This window comes from Callionymus lyra, chromosome 9 (assembly GCF_982586985.1).
Source record: "Callionymus lyra chromosome 9, fCalLyr1.hap1.1, whole genome shotgun sequence".
Classification (NCBI taxonomy): Eukaryota; Metazoa; Chordata; class Actinopteri; order Syngnathiformes; family Callionymidae; genus Callionymus; species Callionymus lyra.
This window is the reverse complement of record NC_141826.1, coordinates 6,413,020-6,436,693: the sequence shown is the minus strand read 5'-3', so window position 1 is coordinate 6,436,693 and position 23,674 is coordinate 6,413,020. Positions and strand designations below refer to the sequence as shown.

The following is a 23,674-nucleotide window of genomic DNA, read 5'->3' as shown; positions in this document are numbered from 1 at the left end:
CACAAAATCAGAAAGAAAACTGTAAAACAAAAAGAGACCAATATTAAAAACAAAATCACTACTAGAAGACAAGAGCTACAACTTTAAAGCCACATCAACTGCCTCAGACCAAAAAAGGGGTGTGTACCGATGAGTCAAGAATAATTTAAATGTTATTTTATTTCAGTGTTATGGAAGTTGCAGGTCTCAACGTTGTGGACAGCACGCATCACTCGCTTGTGACAACTCGGGTCTAGTTTCTTTTGCTCGCTGTTGTCGTGGCCGAGAGGTTAAGGCGATGGACTCGAAATCCATTGGGGTATCCCCGCGCAGGTTCGAATCCTGCCGACAACGCATTTTGTGCAATCATGAAGTTTAGTTCATGGGGTGTCAATGAAGAAGAATTTAAGCACATTCTAAAGAACCCTCTAATTTTGGCATAAGTAACGTTCTCAGCAGGATTCAAACCTGCACAAGGAGACTGCAATGGATTTCCATTCCATCGCCTTAACCACTCGGCCACGACAACTGTTTTTCTACAGCATATCTCGGATTATTTCTAACTTAACCTTCCAGCAAGATATTTAGCCGGCACAATGTCTGGAGTTGGCTAATAATAATAATACTAATAATAATAATCTCTATTTATATAGCGCCTTTCTAGACCAGGGTTACAAAGCTAATGGAAGTGTTAGTCAGAAAGTTCTCAGTCATGTTGCATCTTGTACTGTTGTTGTGGCCGAGCGGTTAAGGGACTTGATATCCATTGGGGTCTCCCCTTGCAGGTTCGATTATACCACATTATATCAGAATTAGCTTCATTTATTTTAGACAGATTCTTAAAACATAAAATTCATCCCAAAATGCACAGCACTCCGACCAAACATGTTTGTACAAATAGTTACTGTATTTTCCAGACTATAAGACACACTTAAAAGCATTTATAAAAACAACACAGTGTGTTTTATTACATTCGCAGCACTTTAAATATGGACGAGTGTCAGCTTTTTTTGTGTGAAAGACTCAAGAAGTAGACAGAGTTACAATGATTGTTCTTGGCTGTAGATCACCATCAAAACAAACCGAATCCGGAAGCTCAACTTTGACATCGCCATTCTCGTGATACAAACCATTAACAACGTGAACGTGAAACATTCTTGCCATCATTCTGGATGAATTAACTAAAGAGCTCCAGCTAATTTGCGAGACATGATGGATGCCATAATCGCCCAACTTTTATATTCACATAAGATGAAGAATTTGGATGAGGAATGAACTGAAAAAAAAAATAGTGTATTGGTTTGTATGTTATAACTGAACAATTTTGAAAGTTATTTTGATAACGCTATAACTTGAGTTAGCAGTATCAGACAGTTGTTGTTTTTTTTGTTACAAATGAACGAGGTTGAAAATAGTTAAAGTTTGTTGTAAAGTATGTTGTCAAAGTTCTTCTTTCAGTACGTTCACTACTTTATTGAAAATACATCCGCCCAGTGTTTGCAAAGATCCAGCTGATTCAACCATATACCCACGAGTTAAAAAACAAATCGATGGGCTTTCTTTGTCATAAAAAGTTAAATCACAATAATAGTTCCCTCGACTTATCGTGTGAGTTCTCTGCATTGGTTCTATTTTCGACCGCTTTTGAGTCCAGGGGGTAAGTGCTGTGTGACCTGTGGAATGGGGACCATCCAGGCACTGGAGAGTTTGGTGATGGATTTTCTCAAGTCCACCCTCACCTCTTATTTTCTGTGATGGATTTTCCTTCCGAGTTTTTTATGTAGGTTGATTACAAGAGCTTGCGGAGGATGAAAGAGCAAAAGGCAGCATCTTCTCTACAAAGTGCAGTTAATGTGTCTCTTAAATTGATCTTGTACTCATCAGTATGTGTCTGTTTGCACAAAGCTGTATTTTAATTGAAATATTTACATTAGAAGATGTTCTTAAGTCCCACCTACTTAGAACTGTTCATTTTCTTGTGGAGATGAAATCATGTTTATTATAACCACACCCACTCTGCTGTGATTGGTCAAACCTGGAAGTCTCCACCTCCAAGGGACTTATTGCATAAACAAAGCAAAGTGTGATTGCAGCTGGTTTGAGGAGGAGAGAAACCCATTATTACATCATAAAACACTTTCAGTTTAATAATGCTCTCGTAACCCCTGTTCGCTGAGATTTTTGACAGGGAAGAAATTTATAATGTAATAACTTCAAAACATCGTCATGATGAGGAACTTACTACATCTTGGAGAGGAAGACTTCAACATTTGAAACATGTGAATCAGGAGAGTTGGGTTCTCATGAGTTGCTCTTTAGAGAGACACATCTGATGCGTCTCTTTCCACCAATTCTAGCTCCTCTTCATCTCATGCAGGCTTGCACTCTATCGTTTAGAATTGATATCTCGGGATGAGGCTCTTCCTACTGTGCTGTTTGTTTTTCTCTCAGTGCAGCCTTTATCTTGTTTTTTGTTGGCATGGTTGTGCTGAGCCACAGAGACACATGAGCTGAGAGGAGAGAGAGAGAATCCTCATGTCAGGCCAATGATGGATTAGGATTCTAAAATAGTGGAAAGGAAAATACTCAAATCAGACAGTCTGTATGCCTTCATCTGTGTGGGTGTGTGTGTGTGGGTGTGTGGGTGGGTGTGTGTGGGTGTGTGTGTGTGTTTCCCCCAATCTAGATCTGTTTAGAATAAAAGCAAACACAATACCCCCCTCCTTCTAAGATCTCCCTCAATCTTGCTTTCTTTGTGTTTTCTTGATTTAATGCATTCCTTCTCTGTTTGTTTTTATTTCACTGTGTGTTCATGTAGATCACCCCCTGTAGATCACCCTCCACACACACTCTCTCTCTCTTGCACACAATCTGTCCATCTGTCTTGTCATCCTGCCACCAGGTGTCGAAGCCGGTGACAAACAGCCCAGATAACAATTAAAAAGAACAACAGGTCCAATAAAGGGGCTGTCACTCCGGCCTTGTTCTTCCCCGTCACTCAGACCACCATTCTTCCCTGCTGCTCTCAATTAACCCCGTAAGTGTCTGTGTGTGTGTGTGTAGGTTTTGACCTACCTAATTATTGGTGTGTAACATCCAATACTCCCCATTGTGTGCATGTTGTCTCCTGCAGAGCCAGGTTACATCATAGCTGCCTTCAGTAAATAAGTAAGTAAGTAAGTAAGTAAAGTAAGTAAAGGTTATTTGTAAAGTACCTTTCTAGACCAGGGTCACAAAGAGCTTTAACAATCACAAACAATACACAGTTAAAATATAAACTTGAAAAGGCCAAGACACATAATACAGACACAGGAGTCCCAGAAAAACATGAAAAAGGTGGAGACACAAAAGGGGAGGGATTTTCTAAGTCTGTAGACTTTCCTGACAGCAGTCTGGGTGAGGTGGCCTGAGAGCTGCATGTTTTTTATTGCATATTTGTTCGTATTTTCCTAGTGACTTTTTCCTTTTGAGTCACTGGGTTCCATAAAAACTGGTTGTCGTGTTATGTTAGTATGTGGATGTGAAGAACACAAAAGGGTTATAAACTGTGTGTGTGTGTGTGTGTGTGTGTGTGTGTGTGTGTGTGTGTGTGTGTGTGTGTGTGTGTGTGTGTGGGGGGGGGGGGGGTTTAGTTGCGAGGTCCACACAATCAGGTAAAGGGAATGGGGGCAAAAGGAAGTAGAAGACCAAAATAAACCTAAATATGTCCAACAATGTTTGATACATATTAAATAAAGGATGATTTATATAATACACTGTTTCTCCACCTCCTCCAGAGCCCCTGTGCTCCACCTTCTTTCAAAGTACCTCGGAGGCCGTCTACACTGAGTCTGGTTCTGTTCAAGGTTTCTGCCTGTTCAAAGGAAGATTATCCTTAGCAGTGTCACTCATTGTGATTCACTGGGACATGTTTTTCCTATTCTCTATTAAAATGTGTTATTTTAAATATAAAGTGTCTTTGTATTACTTTAAATAAAATTCAATTCAATTATAAATTCAATAATTACCATAATCCGCCAGAACTTACTCTCTTCTCTCCTCGCCCTCTTTTTTCAAATTAGTTTTTTAAAGCCAAGTATTTAAGCTAGCATTGTAGTCAAATTATAATTGATAAATAAATATGTTTTGACAGATAACAGATGGAATAAATGCTATGTATAGAGACAACAACACACACTATTGTGATGAGTTATTTTGTTGTTCTCTGTTATCGGTCAGTTCTGCGTTTATGCATAAATCTAAAGATATTAAATTTCTATTTTGGATAGATTTGAACCAGTCCAGGTACTGCTATTTTTGGCACAGATTGGCACACACAACTGAGATTTACAGCTGAAAGAAAGATTAAAAATAAAGGTTAGTTCAATAATAATAATATTAATCAATGGTGTGAAACATGTTCAGTTATACTGCTAAGGATGTAAATATTTTTTTGTCAAGCATTGGGGAGGGCTTTTGTCTGTTTTTTTCTTTTTGTTTTGCATATCTTTGGTCCAAACTTGATTTATACTTGGATGTTTTGTGGTTATGTATGTGAATAAGTCCTTAAACACCTGTCAGGATGGAGCCCCTTGCTGACCATACACTCATAGAAGCCGAGAAAACAAATCAAGGACTACAGACAATCATATTATTGGCTGCAGATGGCCCATGGGCCTCAAGTCAGTGACTCCAGATCTTCCCTGTACATTTAGAAGAACTGGCAATTATATCGTTTTATTTGAAATATTTAATCTAAATGTAATGATTTGTATTTTCAAGCGACGTAAAATGGGAGATCTACAATTTATCGTTTGACTGTTTTCATGTTTACTCAGACAACTCTAACCACTTTCTGCATTAATTAAATCGTAACAATTGCTTTTATTATAATTTATAAACATCAAAGAAGCTCCTCAGAAGAAGAAAAGGACTCGACTGCTGCAAAAACTTAATAACAATAAGAAAGTAAAAATGTTTTAAAGTGATATTGTTAATGGTTATCTTTGTTCTTCTAGACATGGAAAATATGGAAAAGAAGAAAAGAAAATATGTGCAGCGTCTGACTCAAAGTCTAAGACGATAAAACTCCAATGATTCAGTAATGTAAAAATTTTTTTATTATATTTAAGACCAGTTGGACTCTGATGAAACCATCCAAGAGACTCCAGCTCCCACAGACTCACAAGACCAGATGTCTGTTCTCAAGACAGAGTCTGATTGGAAACAAAAGGTATTTGATCTATATTTTATCTTCTATTTTATTAAAGTGGCACATCAAATTATGATTCTGACTTTCTTGGCAGAGTTTCAACACACTTTTGGTTCAGTGGTTTCTCTGGGACTTCTCGTGTTGTGTTTTTTTAAATTGAGAATGCTCCAACATCATAGTAAAATATATGTTTAGCTGTAAACAATGTAACATTTAAATGCTGCGAGGACCAGGTATTTATATTGACGTATCCTCCTTCTTTCTTTCCTTCCTCTCCTGATGCCCTCCACCGTCACCTCGTCCCCGTAGATGGAAGTTCATTTTACGCTCTGTGCAGCAATGTGGAGAAAAACGAGTGGAAAAATAGTGTCAGCGAAAGATTTATAAGATGTGAAAAATCAAGAACCTGCAATTCTCTCTGCTATTGTTCTGCTCCAGGCTCGGTTCAGTTCTCACTTTACACACAGACACACACACACACACACCAATAGTCTGTCAGATGATAAAGAGATGCTGTCAGGAACTGATTATCAGTCTCCCAAATAAAAACAAGTAAAACATCAAACACACAAAGACCACAAAGGGACTTGGCCTTATTTTTACCCCATTTTTCCTCTTCTCTGCTTCTCTCAGACTCAAACTTTTAATTTTATCTATGTCTCTGTCAGAAGTGCTGTGTGTTTCGCGCCTGCTGGGGAGCTATTTGATTTGTTCTGTCGTTTTAGAGCTCATTTTTCTGCTGTGTTGTTTTTATTATGACAGCTTTATTCATATCAGCGCCACTGGCAGCCCAGAGTCAGACCGGAGAGGAGGGAGGAAGAAGGACATGGGGATGGAGACCATATGTAAGAAAGCAATGCTGTTCAATGCGCAGCAGTCAACACTGAGTGAAACATCAATCGCAGAATTCCCTTCATAGTGACGAGGTGAACAACACCCTTTTGTAACATCTCTGTCAGCTCATGTTTGAACACACAACACCAAGACATAAATTATCGTAACATTCATTGAACAATGACAGATGTGTGTGTTGTTCTTCTTGTCTCACAATGGCGTCTGCATTTGTCACTGTGATTAAGCTCAGAGCCTTTACTTGTCGCTGGTGGAGTGATGACACAATCAACACCTACATGGTAACAAATTCATGTTATTCCTACTGTAAACAATTACAGTAGCTTCTTGTTCTGGGATTTTTCAAAGTGTTATTGTATGTTGCAGTGTATTATGGGCACAAATATACAATTTAAAGAAACTTGAAGTAATATATCATATAGGATGTTTATGTTTTCACTTGGATTTAACTGTACAACTGTACATTACTGTTAAACACTGATTATTTATTTGGTGATTAAGTATGACATTAATGGTAGATGCAGATGAGTGCAAGTAAATTATTAACCTAAAACCTTAAAATCTGATTCAAGTAATAACCGCATGGAACATAATTTGACCATGACAGGGATGAGCGGGGGGGAAAAGAAAGCTGCCAAACAAGCATTTAGAGTAACGTTTGTTTTTCTTGTATTCGACTTTTTTATTCATCTAAATTGTGTTTTATACAAATAGTTATGTGCTCAACTGCTTTGCTAATGTAAGTAATGCTAGCAGTTAAGTTTTGTTAACGGCAGCGATCTTTATTAGCTTTCCCTCTAAATGATTTTCTGTAAAACGACACGGCTAAAAAGTTGCCAATAAAGTGCTGTAAAAGTACTGAAAATAAAAGTTCACATTTCATTAAAATGAATTGCTTGTTAAAATAACCATACATAGCTGGAAAAAATGCAGTTAACTGTAATACATGTTTTTAATTACTATACTTATATATACACGACTTTATTTGCCACTTTTTATTTTGCATGGTATTTTCTGTAACTTTCATCTTCTGTAACTATAACTGGAAATGTATTAGCATGTGAGTTACAAAGCCTTTTCTATCACATTGGAATTCTTACTGTAGTTGCTGTTAGTTATAGTTGCCATTTTTCTAACTTTGGCCACGACCAACCATTGATAAAAATAATTATTGATTGATCGTTTGTTGCTTCAATCGTATGTCACTTGGCTTTTAAAGTCATTTAAATGTATAATTAGCAGGACATAATTACTAGAAGTGAACTCAAAGAAAGTGACTAATAAATAGTGATGTCTAAGCAACATATTCCAACTAGTTTTTTTTTCCAAAAATTCAGATTTAAAATATTAAATATCATGTTGACCTAACTTTTTTTTAACTGTTGCAAGCGATCGTGATCTAACGTTATCTTGAATCCAATCATCTGTGCTCACAGGGTCGACAATTGTAAGGTTTCCATGGAAGGTGCAACAGTGAAATAAGTGCGATTTGTTGTATGTATAATTTAAAACAGAGGGGAAAGAGACAGGGAAGGACAAACACCCGTGAAACCACCTGGTACAAACAGACGACCAGGGAGATTTGACAAGGAGTTTTTAACAAAACTTCCATGTAAAGCTTTATGATGCATCCCAAAGTCGGACAGTCATTATAGGCAGATAATTGAATTCGACTCAGTTCATTGAATCATAATGATCAAAAATAAGTCATTTTGGTGATTTCAGTCATCAATCATGTTTTTCTAATAAACAATTATTAAAAATGGTTCTACGTTTTGCATTCTCTGACATAGACAAATCATTAATTTCTGTAAATGAGTTATGGAACATGACACCTGAACAGAATTTTATAATGAGTCTGAACAAATGAACATCTAAACCAATATTTTTCCCATTTTTATGAAAAGAGAAAAAAACAACAGAGCAATCGATTCTCAGGAATCAATTAATGTTTCACTGACAATGTCTCTTTTATCGGCCAAATTAAAAATATATATACATATCCTAAATCATAAACATTCATACTTACTTTTCAGCTTGTGTATGTTGAGATGACAAGTCTATTAAATCATTGCAAGACACAAATCACATGTGCTAAACCAGTTAGCAGATGTTTCTTTGCCTTTTCTATCCTGCTTCTTTCATACACGTTTTTTCTCCATCGCGACTTGCTCATGTGGGTAGATACCCTGAGATACTTTCCACAAAAATATCTCTAAGCTCTTTTGGAAGATTCCTGAGGTGCAACAGATTGTACCTCAAATACAACTGTCAAATGCCTTCTCCAAGTACGAAAGACACATGAAAACATTCTGCTGATTGTAAAGAGGCTGGTCTACTGTTTCAAGACCAGGAAGAAACAGCTCAAACACAATCAGAGTTTTCGGAGGGTCAGTAGTTTGGAACACATGCACATCACAACTTTGTTCATGTTGGTAAAGCTGATCACAAACCCAATTTAAAAGAAGGCATGAACAAGAGGATAAAGGGATTCTCAAACCTTATTGTTTCAGATTTCATTTTTTATTGCTGATAATCGGCAGAAGAAGATACATTTTCTGTTCCAGTAAAAGGCTGCCAGTCATGAAATTAATTCAATTGTGTGCAGTTGAGCAATAGTTGCCTTTCTATTTGAAAAGAAGCACTTTCAGCTGAATATCTCTATCCATTTTGTTTACCAACCACTGGGATTGCTTTCATGCCCTAAAGCACCGTCTGCTGTTGATATAGGGATTGGATTCTGGCCACAGCACAAGAATAAGAGATACAAACAAGAAGCATGTTTATAGAGAATTGTCCGCCAACGTTTATGATGATTGCTCTTCCTGCCCTTTCTTCTAGCTCCGACCCCTCCTGCTGAGGCAGCTCCAGAGGTTCCTTTCGGGACGTTGATGTCCAGATGCTTCGCTCTGGCGCTTCAGACAACATATTCCAGAGTGTTCTGTTGATTCCAAAGATTCTCACCAGCGACATGTGAACCATAATCCATGCCTTGTGTAAATACATCAAGACTTAATTGACCAAAGATACGAGAGTAGAACCACATTGTATTTCAGCTGGACTTTAATGTTGACTGTTATGTTGAGGAATGATATTCTAGCAGATGAACAGGATCTGCCTTATTTTATTACATCAGTGTGTAGAGTTCAATCACTGCTTCAATTTTGCACAATTCCAATGTTGAAATTGGTAAATAAAAACATTTTGAAGGAATTCAGTTTGACCGTAAACAAAGAGGTCCAAAATAAATGCATTTATAATGAGAGGGCTGTAAATCAGATGTTTAATACTTCCAGTTACCATATGTACAGAATGACATGAACCACACAATCAGCCACAAACCATTATAGTACAGTAACATCGGTGTGTGCTAGTATTAATGTACTGACCAAGCAAGCCACTCAGACGAACACGGGTCTCTTGATGAATAACAGGAGCAGCGACATCACTCACTGGTCGATGGTGGATTCACACCACAGTGACTGCAGTAAGCATCGACAAAGTGCTGTTTGAAAAAGAGAAGGGACGGACATAGCGATGGGCATTCAGGGGACGTCACTGACAAAAGACGAAGTCCATTTCTTCTCATTTTTACATCAGTCTGTCCACAGGTGAGGCAGGTCCAGTTTGTGTGTGCATGTGTGTGTGTGAGTGTGTGCAGATTTGTGAGTCCTCCCATAATCTTTGCTCTATCCCCGGGTGAGCGCCGCAGATAGGAGCAGCAGGAGGAGCAGGAGGGCAGGTACAGGGGCGGCAGTGATAAGGGCGGTCGCCCCTCCGGCCACAGAGGAGCCCAAGTTGGAGACGGTGGCTTTCTCCGAGTACAGAGGGATGACGTCGAACTGGTCGGTTTCTTCCGTGTCCACCTCCGTTTGCATGAGCCTCTCCTCTTCCTCACTCACCACCTGGGAAGGAGTCGACAAGAAGAAATTACATTTCTTTCATTAAGTTTCTCACTTCAACTTGACCCTTTGGTTATAACAATACCACAGTTATTGACAAAAGAATATGTTATAAACAACAACAAAAAAAGTCTAATAATAGAAATGTAATGTGCCAGAGGTGACTGAGGATCTTTCTACACAAGCAAAGATGATTCCCGGAGCAAAGAAGCACCATTTCTGTGACTCTGTTCTGCACTTCTTTCAACTGTCAACTGAGTTTATTTTGGTGACGGGGAAGCCGGGGCTGCCAGAAGATCCACTGGTTTGTCCTCGGGGGTTTAATTAACATCTGGAGACGCCCGAGGCCTTCACAATGTGATCACAGCTACTCTGGTGATAATGACATGCCAATCTTTCTGATTAGTTTTATGCAGCATTAAATCTTCTACTCTGACAGATAGACAGAAGGTAAAAACAAAGCAATTATCCAGATTTGCTTTGGTCACGTAAGAAGCAGTCACACTGAACACTGCTCTGACGTTTGTCTCGAGTTGTTTCATTCAAACACACAAGATGTGTCACTTTTATTTCAGTGTTTTCAAGCTTAAGGTTAGAATCAACCTAATTTTCATTCTGTAGCATCAGATGTTGCAGTACAGCCAACTATTATGACATTATTTATTAATATTTACAGCCATTTTGATTAACAAAGTGTTAGCTTTTAATGCCTACAAATCTAGAACTGAATGCATTTAAATGTGTGATTATGAAACACAATTTTCAGAAATTCCATCTGGAAACATCTTGCATTTCTGCAGCTCTGTAGAAAAACAAACTTGTTATTGCAATCATTTCAACGTAGAGCATATAGTCATCTTAGATGAGCCCCCACTGTATATTGTGTGTGGCCGGAGTTATTATAGTCCCAAACATACTGATTTAAATGCTAAATACTATTTCTATTCATCTCTTGTGCACAAAACAAGTTTTTTTTTGTTTTTTTTTATTGTAATTACTAATAGTAATTTGATTTTTTTTTTTTCCATGAGTATTTAATGTGTATATTTACATTCTTATTTGATTTGATCTGTCTGGTTTATTTTCAACGATATCATGCTGCTCTGGGAGAGGGATACCACAAACACATTCAGTCCGTGTAGGTTGAATGGATAAGGGGCTCCGGGAGATTTTATTTTGATATCGATTTTTTTTTTAAATTCTAATATCTCTTTATGTCGAATTAAAGTTGTATTGAAAATATATATATATATATATATATATATATATATATATATATATATATATATATATATATATATATACTGTATATATATATGTAGTAATGTAGTATATTGAACATTATGTTCATGTTTCTGTGTACAAATAAAAAGGTACTGTCTCAAGGAGTGCTGTTATTAGTACGAGTACAACAATATATTCATACCAGATAATGACATCAGATTTCGCAGAGACTGATCCAATTTCCAAAGGGATGAATAATTGAACTAATTGTTTCTGTCAATAAACCATGCTAATGTTATCAAATATACATTGCCTGGGTGTGTAGCAGTGCGGCTATGTTTTGTATACACAAGGACAAAACAATGAGTGAAGTTAACTTTTACACCACATCTACCAGCGTCAAACAAACTTACGACTCCAGAAGAATGTTATTCATGTACCAAAGAAACCTTGCTGCTTTCTTCTTGTTCAAATTCGTCCATTATTAGGAATTTAAACATGGAAACAACAGCCCGAGGCAAATCACATATACAAACTCTTCCAGGTAACGTTAATAGCAACAGTGTTGAATGATCCCAAAACTTTGTTTTAGCTTGCGGCATTTTTTGCTACAATCTTTCTTTTTTCGGCTGTTTTCTGGTTGTGATGACTCACACACAAAGCAATGATGTCACCAACTAATAACACTTTGTTATTTCACAATAGACCTTACAATAAGTATGTGTGTCTTGGTGAATCACAACAAGATCTGTATTTGTTTGGCCCATGGATCCATTTGAGACAGTGAGTGGGACAGTTGCAAGCTGTAGAAATGCTTTGACTCTAGAGATCAGTTACAAAATGTGAATCTTAATCTTAATGTACCTAAATTCTGGACACATTAATTAGCAAAAAGAAAAGTATACAGCAGTCTGCTTTTGTCCACACACGTGAATCTACTTCAGAATCTCTATAATCTTGACAAAACCTTTTGGGACATATTTAGTGTGAAGCTTGGAACACTCGTGGAGAATAAGGAGGTGAGCGTGAACGAAAAAGAATTGAACGACTCCTGCAAACTGGGGAAAAAGGATTAACTGTGACTCTACAGCCAGCGAGCAATCACAACTTTTACTTTTCACTACAAATAAATGTTTGATGCTCCATCTCCTTGTTTCTACAAATATATATATCTATATATATATATAGATATATATAGATATATATATATAGTTAACCGTAGGTATGAGTGTGTTTGAAAAGTTGTTTGTCTTTGTGTGTCATGCGATGGACCAGAGTCCTGTCCAGTGTGTCCCCCCGCCCCACGCCCGATGAAACTGGGATAGGACCCAAAATTTGTTTTGTCTAAAATATTTTTGATATCGTGGTACTTTGTATTTTTTATGGGGTTGCAAAAATGTCCATGCTTTTTAGTTACAAAGGTTTCCAAACATTAACCTTTGTGTTATCTTAGGGTCAAGGTGACCCAAAGGTCAGAAAAAAATGTGTTTGTGGTATCCCTTGTGTTGTCCCTGGGTTACGGTGAATGACCTCCACTACTTCATATGTATATAGATATTTATATATATATATAGACATCTGTTTTCAGGCCTTCAGGTCACCTTGACCCAGAGATTATACAAGGGTTATAAAACATAATATAACATTTAACTCATGTGAGAGAAATATAAAAAAAATACAAAACTCTCCTGCACGAGTGACGTGTCATTTATTTATTTTAAAGGTTTAATATCCAAATGAATTATCTGGTTCATAAATATAAAGTGATCTTAAGCCCCACTAGAATCCTTGTTTTTAAACAGCATTTCCACCATTAGAGCATGCGTCTAAATATTCCCTCTTCTGTACAGATCATACAGTCCCAGGATGAATCTTTTTATTTTTAACAAGCAGAAAATCTCATTGAACCAGACAGCAGTGTTGGATGGTTGAGGAAAAGGTCTGAAGAGAGAGGATTAAGCAAGAGAAAGCACAAGTGCTCACAGGAGAAAAGAATAAAGTGAGCAGAACCCTAAAGGAAGGAAGCACGGAGTAAGAAAAGAAGGAAGTAAGGGATTTGTTTGAAAGAGAAAGAGTGAGAGGCATATGGGCATGAATAAATTCATGTTAATGAAGCCTGACTGATGCTCTGCATCCAACCAACACCTCATCTAATCCACTCACTGGAAGAGACTCGCACAGGGGGACAGAGGAAGAGAAAGCTGGAATCCCCTCTCGGCCAGCAGACCAGAACATTTCTGGCACTCAGGCATGCCGGATCCCGGGACTGTGGCCTGCTGAGGTGTCTGCCGCCAGAACCGTGATTGGATTGGACCATACTTAATAGTCAGGAGTTTACAGGGCCAGCAGAGAGCAGGACTATTCTCTTAGCATATCTCATCTCTGAACATCGCTGCAGAGTTTGCGGAGGCTTCAGCGCTGGGACAAAAAACAAACTGGTCTAGAAATCTCTTTATGTTTGGCTGCGGTGACCCAACTGTACTGTGTCCTTGTCCTGTTAATTTTTTTTAACAATAAAACTGTAAAACTGAACAGATTATTTTGTCTTTTTCCCTAACAGGACTGAGATCTTCTCCATTGGGTTTGATTCTCAATAACAGAAAGCAGGTCGGCTGTAAAGACAAACAGTAACTTCTGACAAACAACATGTCAGATCTGAACAATCCTTTCACTCTAAGCTTTTTCATTTAGTTTTTCAGAAGATGCAGATATAGAGGGGTCATCAAGTTGATGCTTCATAATGGACGTGAGATTCTCTGGTACAATGACTCAAAACTTCCATCTGCGGCTTGTTTTCAGGCTTGTTTTCACAACTTCCAGAGTACGAGTTTTGCAGTCAGTGACTGGTAAAATCTGTGGCTAAGTTGGGAAATCAACAAAAGAACAAGGCAGCTGGTCAATCCTTCTACATGCATTATCATAGTCGTGGAAAACGGAGATTATAACCAGCATTTTACAAACCATGTGATTATCAATCTGATTTTCATTCAAATCAGACCTTCACTCCACATGCAACACTTGAAGTTTCTCTCTTTTATATTTACTCAATCAACACTGTTTTTATTTTTTTAAGGATAATAAAATGTGTTCCTTTTTGCTTAAATCTGGCCAACCACAAAAGGCACCACACAACATCAACCAATCAGTAGGAACATAAGGTTGTCTTGTCGTCGCTACCAATTTTTCATTTAACACAACACCAATCGGAATTTTAACTAAACAGCACCAACATCGTACTGGGCTCAAGCTATAAGTCGTTCGGGTTTCTGCTGTCATTAGCTGAATAATCTGGAGATTTCCGCTTAACTTTGCGTGAAATTCCCCAAACGCCATTCAGAAGGAGGAATTAAACTTCTGGCTTTGAAACTACGAGCTTTGAATCAGATGGATCTGCCATGTAATCCTTTATTATCACAGATATACTCGTGCTGTTTAAAATGCACGTTTGTTATTCATTCATTGTTTTTGTTGTTATTCATTATTTTGTGTCATATCTGTTGATTGTTTGGAACAGATTTAGATTTTCACTAGCTTATAGGTTCAGACCATTAAAAAATGGCAAGTTTAAGATGCGAAATAATAACATTTAATAGCATTTAAATGTAGTATTCACTAGAGATTAATCATTAAAACAATTTGTTCTATATGTTCAATATGTATCTTTGTGAGTTGTGACAGGTTTATGATGCTTTAAATCGATCATTATCCCACAAGATGTAGACTGCTATCTCACAAAATATCTAAATTTGAATGTAAACTTTTGGATAAATTAATCATTTAATCATCATGTTTGAATCATTTTAGTCAAATGACATTGTCACGCATGACGCAAAAGCTGTCATGAAGGGAAGGACTCCAGCCTTATTAATCGTATACATCCACTTTAAAAGAGGTTGTTTTTTTTTGCCAAGCACGTTATGACACTCAATTCTCAATTTTGTCATTTAGTGAAACTTGGCAGCCCTGTTAACATAATAACATTAAAACATATTTTTATAATTTTGCCTTTTTTTGTAAGTCTGTAAAGGAGAAAACACTGAAAAGCAGATGTAACCTTGAGCTAGAGCCCAGTCATTGCGGACACAAGTGAAGTGTGGAACAGCATGCTCGGTGTTTGTGTTGTGCAGACATTGATTCATTCTCCTCATAACTGGCAGCAACTGTTGAGTTGACTTGCCCACATGCCAGGATCCAAAGTGCTGTCTCAGCTCCAACTTTTAGCAGAACTTTTTGTGGATGGATGTGGACGAGACACTCACCATGTGCTTGGTTTGGTCACACTCCAGAGCAATCGCTGGGTTTTACATTTGCGCCAACTCATCAAGATCAGAAAAGAAAAGAAATGATTCCAGCAACAACATAGCTCAGGTCTGACGATGAATGATGTTGGCGTCCTACTGCGATCACTTGGCCAGACTTCATTTTAGACTCTAATCCTTAAAGTCACCGCAATAACAAAACTACTTTCAGCTAGTGAGCTCATCTTAGTTTTCCAACTGCTTCTTAATTTGTCACTTAAAGAAAAACATTTTTTTTGTGTACTTTAGTCATTGAAAATAATTCTAATTATATGTTGAGGACGACTCTATACAGGGGTTCGGTTTATTTATATATACAATTTCGAAAAGTATATTCACCCCAAAAACATTTCCTGAGTTGCTATATAGTCAATAGATGGTTGTAATGGAGGAGCAGAAGCCAGGGACTCTAAACATTGAGTCGGTAAATGGAATCCTTGTTCATTAGCATAACACCAAGCTGTCTCAGTACACACAGGTACCCACTCTCCCCTCACCTGAACTCAGCCCTCGAGGCCCCTTTGTCAATGCTCACGCTGAACGACACACATTCAATTTCACACCTACTGTCGGTAACAAAGGAAACTGATTCAAAGCACAGTGGATCAAAACAGTTTCCAAAAACCTTTAGAAATAAAATAAATCAAACATATTTGTGCAATGAAAAATGTTCCCACAATTCCATGTCAGTGCCAGCTTGAACACTCTAGTATACATAGGAGTGTGTTTCAACTACAGGTGAATAAAACGACCCCAGTCAGGTCAGTTCAGAGGAACTCTCGAGTAGTTCTATTTATATAGACAGAATCTGGTGTGGTTGTAAGGCGGGGGGGAATCTACCATTAAATGTGAAGTGGCCAGGATGAGTATCAGCAACTCTTAATCTAAGACCATGGTCCTTGGTCTGCAAAAAGGTTTTATGTCCAGGTTGGAGGAAGGAGTGCATCAGCGTTCCTCAGTCATGAGGTCTCTGTGTCAGTCTGCTGTAGTGAAGAAAGAGCTGAGCCAAGAGGTGAAGTTCTCAATGTACCAGTCGATATATTTTCCAACTCCCATCTAATATCTGTCTATGATTTTAGTAGTGACCGAAATAACAATACTGTGCATATAAGTAGTCGTGACAAGCTCGGTCATTCAGAAAAAAATTGTCTTTTACATAAAAGTGGAAGAACAAGAGGTGAGTCTTTTTGTTTAAATTCTGCAGATCACAACAACAAGGGATATCGACAACGGAGCAGCTTTGACTCGGAATGTTGTACTTGCGATGACCTAAAGACTTAAAGCTTCTTGCATTAGAATAGTATGTACTCTAGTGGATCGTCAACAGCAGGTGTGGGAAGTTCAATATCCACATTATATACTGTGACTGTTTTAAGAAATCTTTAAAACAATTAAAAAGAAGACATCATTGTGCCTTTTATTCTATGCTTAAAAGCTAAACAAACTGAAATATTAAGTAAGCAGTTCGTTTTCTAAACTTCTATTTTTTTTCAATTTACTACAAAATTATTTTTAGGAAAAACAAAATACTCAAAAAAAGCACTAATAAAGAGAGTGAAAAGAAACGAAAAACAAGTTGTGGTGTTGTTATATGGTGAAAATAAATACAAAATTAAATTGTTAGTTAGTTCTTAAAGGAATTGTAATGTGATAATAATTAACCTCATGAGGGCTGCATAAATACATCTGCTCAAAGCAGTTTCAAACAATACAGCCTTGCCGATTGTAGGAGGACCCTCAGCTGTGAGTAGACGTGAGCAGCACTTTAAAAGAGCATCCCTACTGTCAAACATGATCACCACTACCAGAGGGTTAAAACACGAGAAGATGAAGACTCTCAGAGAAACGAGCCAGTGTTCCTCAGAGCGTGACGTACTAACATCAAGATGAACAGCCTTATTGCACACACAATGCATTAGCTATTTAAAACATGCTTGTAATTGTTATCTATGTGTAATGATGTCATCAGTGAGGAAGTGGTCCGGGGTCAGCAGCTAATGAAATCTCTGTATCTGACGTTAAGATAAGATATAGTCGGGAGGATTAATGAGCACGAAGGAGGCGCTCACCATGTTGTTGTGCTCGGGAAGATGGTTGTTGCTCAGCAGCTCATCCTCCTGGACCAGTGCGGAGGGTCTGGGCGCTGGGGGGGGCTCCACATCTGCGCCCAGCAACCCAGGATCCCCCATCCAACTGATAGAGTTGCCTGCACAGAAGCAAATCCCCATAACTCCAGGTGTAAGTGTGAGTGTGTCACTGTGGGTGTGAACCAACATATCTGTTAGGCAGCTTTATTGTTTAAGCTGTCGGTGCCTTGATAAATCCTGGAGCTTTATGGGAAGTGTATTGATTAGTCGATCCTGGCTTTAGTGTTTGGACATGTGGGCTCACTGTGTATTGATAGTCTTATTGACAGCTGCTGTGATGAACTGACAGCTGGAAGGCTCTGTCCTCCGGCACTTCTCGCTTCACTTGGCCCAGCAGCTGATGTCAAGGCCTGAGATGTTCCTGCTGTGAACATCAACGTGGGAGCCAAACACAAAGAGTCCTACAGCACACAAGTGCGCAGGCATTTGCTTTAAATTGGTGGGGATTAAATTGGCCGCATCAAGATAATTCGCCTGTCATCTTGCAATTTCACTAAGACTTTCTCTAAAACACCTTCAAAACATTTTCTAAGTACTTGTACATAAATGGTTGTTTTTGCAATTTCGCAGGGCACTTTTGGTACTTCATTAAAGTGCAACTAATGTGTTGATTTACTGATTTTAATGTGTCTCTTAAACTGATCTTGGACCTCAATTGTACTCATCAGCATGTGTCTGTTATTGTCATTAGTTAAGGCACATAAGCCCCGCCCACTGAAAACAGTTGTTTATTCTGGACAAGAAATCTTGTTTACCATAATCACACCCACTCTGCTGTTATTGGTCAAGGTTTGTCACTGCACATAATCATTCCCATGGGGCTCCATCTCCAAGGATTTGTTGTATAAACAAAGCGGCCCGAGATTAAAGCTGGCTGGAGGAGTAGTAAAGCCACTGTTACGCCATAATGGTCTTCGCTCTCGTAACCTCTTGTTCCCTGAGATTTCAGACGCCGGAGAACTTTATGAATATCATCATGATCAGGGACTTGCTTCTCAGAGAGGAAGACTTCCCTCAGTCATGAGGTCAATATATCTGAACTTGGCCAAAAGGCCCCACTCACCTCTATGCCCACCAACTTTGGATAGTGACTGATAAAAGTGGGCCAACGGTTTTCTTTTCTTTTCACAGGGTGTCTTAACTTACCCTTAGAGACAAGCATTTAGGAGAGACTCAAAGTAGAACCTCTGTTCCTCACAAAAAGTGACCATTAACTGTAACCATCACCAGAGTTGGTGGTTCGACTATATTGATAAGTGTTAATACACAGACAGAGGAAAATGCTTCAAAATGCTCTATATCTTATTATTGCTGTTGTTGTCATTATTAAAATAACTGCCGACATGAAGTTGAGAGTGTTTTGTTGTCAACTTACGTAGGCAGCTGTTCTGGGTGAACATGCGTTGCAGTCTCAGGCACTCCTGCCACTGGTTGCCACTTCCTTCACAGTTGCACCAAAGCGAAACATCCGACGAGCTGTTGCTGATGTAGTTCGGTGTCATGATGGTTCCTGCCGGAGAATAAAGTATTTTAGCCAGCAGAACACAATCTTAGGACATGAGAAAAAAAACACATTTTACACACATTTTACATCTGCAGCAGCAAACATTGGAATTTAACTACGATGCTTTAGAATATATTGCTGTTGATTCTGTTGCAGTTGCTCGTTGAAGTGCTGATCCAACTGCTTTTACTGCACTTAGAAGGATCAAGACATGCTTTGTTCTGTTGGTTTTACGCGTGTGTGTTTCTAAGTTGCGGTTTGGGTTTTCCAAGGGGGGTGGATGTGTGTTATTTTGTGTAGAGGTAGAGTGTATTTCTATGTTGAGGTGTGTGTGTTTCTGTTTTGAGGTGTGTGCTACCGTTCTTAGGTGGAGTGTGTCTGTGTTAAAGGGATGTTTGTGTTTCTGTCTCAAGGTATGTGTGTGTGGAGGTTTGATTGTGTGTGGGTATAAGTTGGGGTGTGTGTTGAGGTGTTTTTTTCTATGTCGGGGTTGGGATGTTTTCTTATCAGGAGACAATTTCATTTCCTCAGAAAGTCACTTTTAGAGCGAGCAGACAAACAAAAATGTTAATAAAATGGAATCATTCACAGAGAGAGTCCCTCGTGTAGAGAGCCATAAATAAATACTACTAGAAACACTGCAAGCACTGAACTTGAACTTGTTTCTGATGATGCAGAATCATAGAAGAGCAAACATCTACTAGTATTTTTTACTACTACACCTAAACAAATAAATACACCAAAATGGTAGTAGAAATGTGGAATTAAATGTCAACTTAAACGATCAACCTGACGGAAAAATGTTCCTGACACAAAACTACAAGCCAACCGGAGATCATCAAGAGGATCTTAAAAAATATAAAATAATCATATGAGGAAGAAATAAATATGATCTGATTTCAATCAAAACGAAAGGGGACCTGTCTGACAAGTGATGTGGAACAATAGATGAGTCACTTTAGGAGAAACTTATTTCGATGCTGTTGTTTATTTTTGTTACCTATTGTTACATTTGTAATATCTAAAATATCTTTTGCTCAAAATTTCATGGAGGTTGTACAAACCTATTTACTACTGATTGTGTAATGTATACCTATTGAAAAATTCTAGACCCAACCCCTGGTCTATGAACCTCTAACCAATTATTTGGCAAATATATGGGATTTAGGTACTAAAAAAAAAAACCCAACCATTGTTGGCTGATCTACCACCTGTGTAGTTTGTCCTTCAAGTCAACTTGACTAGTTTGTCTGTTAACATGCTACTTTCCCATTTCACTTGCTAACTAGTTATTTACAAACTGGAGTTAGTTGGTTGGTAAGTTAGTTAGTGAATAACCCTCATGTCATTCTTTACTTGTTTGACAGAAGGAAACATGGCGTGTTTTCATGAAGTGTTCAAGACTACTGCTCTACTGTACGACCTGAGACTGGGAAATGATTACCAACATCATGGTAGACAGGCGATGGAACATGATGACACTTTATTACTATTAGTGAAATACAAATCATATTAATTTAATAACTCTTGTTGTTTATCTGTTTGTGTATTACATTATATATGCTTTGAATGAAAAACTAAATGATATATTTTTATATTTGCGTTTCTTATGAACATGAAATATGTTTTTAAACTAACTAGTGACAAGAAGTCTACTGCTTAAATGTATTGTCATTAAACTAGTCAACCGGGTCCCAAAGTCTGCTCTTCAAGTTGTCTTCAAGAAAAATGTATACATATAAAATTGATCCAAAAATGGCCATCTATTTTAGCTCAATGCATAAATAAAAATACAACAAAAGCAATATAGGGGAGAAATACAATAGTATTTAAAAAGGTGCTCAATAAAAGCTTTTGTGATGGCAGTAACACAGAGCCCTGGAAACAGATCCAACACCCGCTCCCTAAGCTCGTACCTATGAGCCCAGCATACGCTCGGAGGCAGAGGCCTGCTGAGTCTCTCAAACAGCCGCTGGGAGAAGCAGGAGAAGGCTGGCAATTCTGAAGGAAATCAGCCAGTCTGGACCTGGCAACGACATAGAACAACACAACATCAAAGACGGGAAGTGGGCCGACAGGGAGGATGGCTTGGTTTGTGAGGAGGTGTTGAGATGAAGAGGATCTTTTATGTCTGACTGATACATTTCAGAGAATATGTACATATTCATTAGTGTGAGTGACACCCTCCCCTCTATTATTCCTTTGTATTACCGCTTCTGCTCACTTCATCTTTTTTGGAGAAAACTCTTCACCCTTACCTTGTGGGAAGAGCGAAAAGCCACAAGCTTAATAAAGCCATTTGAAGGCAATAACTCTGCTTCGATATTTACAATGTCCTTAAATCTCATAGACCTATATTCTGAATGGAGAAAAATGTATATAAATTCAAAAAACAAGAACGAAAGCATCACCTGCACAGGTCATCACGGCGACAGAAGCTCTGCTGATGTAGGCAGTTGGGCTGCAGACCCTCCATATCCTGGTAGGAGCAGGAAGGTACGATAGTTTTCCTCCTCCTCTCCCCACACAGAGTGTTAGTACAGGGACAGAACAGGACTCCTAAGCTGTACTCCTCTGGAACCCTCTCCAGGAAGCGGCGGAGGGCACGATAACACTTGTGCTGGTTGCACCGGCTGGTCCCTGGTACCCTCTTGGTGCAGGCCAGGACGTACTCAGACCTCAAGGCGCCACATTTTTCAAAGAGGCCACAGTCCTGAGCGGCCTTTAAACACTGGTTTTCCCCGTCATGCTGCATGAAGGCGGAGGCTGGAGTGACAGGATGGAGATTCAGACGAGTTACAAGAGGCCAACTTCATTGGCTTCACATCCTCTCCTCCATGAATTTAACTAGTCCACTCATCAGCTTTTTGATATTCAACTTTAAAAAACTCTAGGTTATGTTCTGGATCAATGAATGACAATTATTTCGATTCAACAGTGAATGCAACTTATGATTTATGAATCAAAACTACATAAACGTTTAGCAAAACCAACTCATGCTGAAGTTAAAAGGCAGAAACAATAAGCAGTTGAGATGGAATAAATTAAAGTAAACAAAGAGAAAAAAAGTTTATTTTTAACTAGCACACTAGTTTGTGCTTTCAAATAGGTGTTCATGTAGGATTCACTATTCAATTATTTTCCAAAATATAGAGTCCAAATGTGTTCATGATGCTTTCAAATGACATTTGATCCGTAGCAACAGATAGATCAATCTGTATATGTTTTATGACAAGTAGGAATGCACTGATCTGACTTTCGTGGTCCCGATTAGATGAGTTGTTATTTAGTTATATAAAGTATTCAAATGTTTACCAGAAACTTGTAAACTTATTATACCTTATTATCTATAATAACCAAAGATGGCCTGTGTAACAATAAACAATAAACAAATTGACAATTTTGTCAGGAACACATTGCAAACAACCCTGTAAGCCATGACAAAATAATTAACCCTTTTGTAGAATAATGGTTCATTATTTTATTATTAACATAAACAAATATTTATGGGAGGGCAGACTGTAGTGTGGTTATAAGTATTCAATAAGTAAACCAAAGACACAATTTGGAAGCACTTGAAGGACTGTTGATCTAAATAAATTGAATCACTTTTTTTTTCATACGGTCGACTGAAAGCTTCTCTAGTCTTGGCAGAATAGCCGGCAAAGTAAACTGCTTTCTTTCGTTTGCCTTCCTTGTTTTTTCAAACTGCTCATAGTCTTTGGCGTAATGCTTCTTTAGACACACATCCACACCGGAGAGCCTCTGCTGTTAGCAGCAGCTGCGCAAACATAACTTTTAAGTTGCCTAGATCGCTCCAGCTAACCAAAACTTTTTCATCGATACCTCAGACTTAAAGGGGCTGGATCGGACAAATAACCAATACCAGGATCGGATTGGTGCATCACTATTAACAAGCGAGAGTGAGTTGAATAAACATAACAATTGTTTTTGGGGATGTATGATTCGTTTATAGCAAGTGTTGACAAACCAATGCGTTGGAGCTCAGTCGTATAAGATATTGATTGTTTCTCTACCATTATTCGTAGTTTACTGTAGACATAAATTCATGATCATCTCATCACTTTTGACAAAACAAATGAGTATAGTGACCACTGTAGTTTATCTACCAATGAACATAAAAGATGCTGACTGTCCAAGCATTACAGCGGTGGAATTCACAGCAAAGCACATAAAATGGGTCGACGCACAAGTGACTATTGATCAACATTTGAGAGGTTTTACCGATTTACTGTCAAGAATATGGAACACCGCAGAGCACTGCCATGGCAGTGTGTCCGTGTGTGTGTTGTCGTGTGTGTCCTTACCTGCCACCAAAGACGCCATACGCGTGTCTGTGAGTGTGTCGTCATAGGGAGACATTTCCAGCTCCTCATTGGCTGCAGAGTAGACAAGACAATGGTTGGTTTTAGTCAGATTCTAGACCACATATGTCAAATCAGTGTAGATTGATGTTCATGTTGATATTGTGACCTATTGAGTTTCACGTTTTTAAGATAAAATAAGGATATATAAGCTATTCATGCCAAACAATTATGCAGAGGCTTCCAAAAATT

At 38.3% G+C, this 23,674-nt stretch overlaps 1 protein-coding gene and 1 non-coding gene across 2 annotated transcripts in view; one reads left to right on the top strand and one right to left on the bottom strand.

Annotated features, from left to right (window-relative positions):
* Positions 1-251: 251 nt before the first annotated feature.
* Positions 252-333, top strand: trnas-cga (transfer RNA serine (anticodon CGA)). The gene has a single exon. It is a non-coding gene; the product is annotated as a tRNA-Ser (tRNA).
* An 8,280-nt stretch (positions 334-8,613) lies between these two features.
* The window catches only part of gfra3 (GDNF family receptor alpha 3), a 34,465-nt gene continuing 19,404 nt past the window's right edge, over positions 8,614-23,674 (bottom strand). The window contains exons 3-8 of the mRNA XM_087798924.1: positions 23,426-23,497; positions 21,509-21,863; positions 21,014-21,123; positions 18,969-19,103; positions 17,516-17,652; positions 8,614-9,927 (exon numbers count right to left, since the gene is read on the bottom strand). Coding sequence (XP_087655050.1) covers positions 9,712-9,927; positions 17,516-17,652; positions 18,969-19,103; positions 21,014-21,123; positions 21,509-21,863; positions 23,426-23,497 — 1,025 coding nt within the window. The 3' untranslated portion in view covers positions 8,614-9,711. The remainder of the gene's footprint in view (positions 9,928-17,515; positions 17,653-18,968; positions 19,104-21,013; positions 21,124-21,508; positions 21,864-23,425; positions 23,498-23,674) is intronic.